Source organism: Salvelinus sp. IW2-2015, unplaced genomic scaffold (genome assembly GCF_002910315.2).
Source record: "Salvelinus sp. IW2-2015 unplaced genomic scaffold, ASM291031v2 Un_scaffold10210, whole genome shotgun sequence".
Taxonomy (NCBI): domain Eukaryota; kingdom Metazoa; phylum Chordata; class Actinopteri; order Salmoniformes; family Salmonidae; genus Salvelinus; species Salvelinus sp. IW2-2015.
Window position 1 is genome coordinate 1 of NW_019951468.1, and position 1,289 is coordinate 1,289.

The following is a 1,289-nucleotide window of genomic DNA, read 5'->3' on the forward strand; positions in this document are numbered from 1 at the left end:
GTGTGTGTGTGTGTGTGTGTGTGTGTGTGTGTGTGTGTGTGTGTGCAGAGAGACTCTGCGGAGGGGAGTTTCTGTCAGTAACTCAGGGATAAATAGAGAGGCAGAGCTCAGAGTTTGTCAGAAGGCGGACCTGACAGGGTCACACACAGGACCAAGCAGGAGAAGAACCTCAGCATTTTTACATTTTATTACAAATGGAGAAACATGAAGATGTTCAATACTGTTTTCAAGACAGAAATTCTTCTTGCAGAAAGGCTTTGCTATCGACATCTATCTACATAACACTGTACATCTTCTTGTCGTTGATTTCAGCAGTTACAGTATTTTTGAACGTACTGGTGATCATCTCCATCTCTCACTTCAAGCAGCTCCACACTCCAACCAACCTGCTCATCCTCTCTCTGGCTGTGTCAGATCTCCTGGTGGGACTGATTGTGATACCAGTAGTGACTGTAGCAATAATGGAACCATGCTGGGGATTTGGGGAATATTTCTGTGTGTTTCAGATCTACGTTACTTTTTTATGTACTTCTTTATCTCTGGGAAATTTGGTCTTGATATCTATTGACCGCTATGTTGCTGTGTGTGATCCCTTATTGTACCACTCTAAAATAACAATAACAGGAACTCTCTGTTGTATATCCATTACCTGGTGTTGTTGTATCATATACCGTGCTACTATTATAAAAAACTTTGTAAATGTACAGGTACCCAGTAGGTGTTTAAATGAATGTTTTATTGCTGAAGGGTCAATCTGGGTTAATATTATTGACCTTGTAATTACAATGATTGTCCCATGCTCTATTATTATAACACTTTATATGAAAATCTTTGTGGTGGCCAGATCACAGGCCAGAAATGTATTTTCTAAAGAGGCTGCCAGTGTGTCTGGTGTTAAAACTGTACGGGCAAATAAGTCTGAGAGAAAAGCAACAAAAACTCTAGCTATTGTTRTTKTCAACTATTTCTGTTGTTGGATTCCATTTCTATTTGTTTTCTTTTTTTCTTTTTTAATTGTCAATTTATTGTCAGTTATCATCGGCTTTCTGCCTCTTGTTAATTCCTTAATTAATCCAATAATTTATGCTTTCTTTTATCCATGGTTCAAAGTGACGGCTAAACATATTTTAACTCTGAACTTAAGGCGTTCAGCGTTCATAGTACCATTGTTCATATTACCTGTGTTTGCGAGGGATGCGGGGGAAAAGTGTGACACCAATCAGGCCCCCGAGTCTGGAATTGCCTGCTCGAGTCTAGTGGCTCATTTGGGGGCGGCAAACTTCACCAAG

The 1,289-nt window shown here is 39.8% G+C and overlaps 1 protein-coding gene across 1 annotated transcript; it reads left to right on the top strand.

The window, feature by feature from the left end:
* Positions 1 to 150: 150 nt before the first annotated feature.
* Positions 151 to 1,160, top strand: LOC112079903 (trace amine-associated receptor 13c-like; the record flags this gene model as incomplete). The annotated part of the gene is made up of 1 exon (XM_024145712.2): positions 151 to 1,160. A coding segment is annotated over exon 1 (966 nt), but the record flags the coding sequence as incomplete, so codon positions are not given.
* Positions 1,161 to 1,289: the final 129 nt, after the last annotated feature.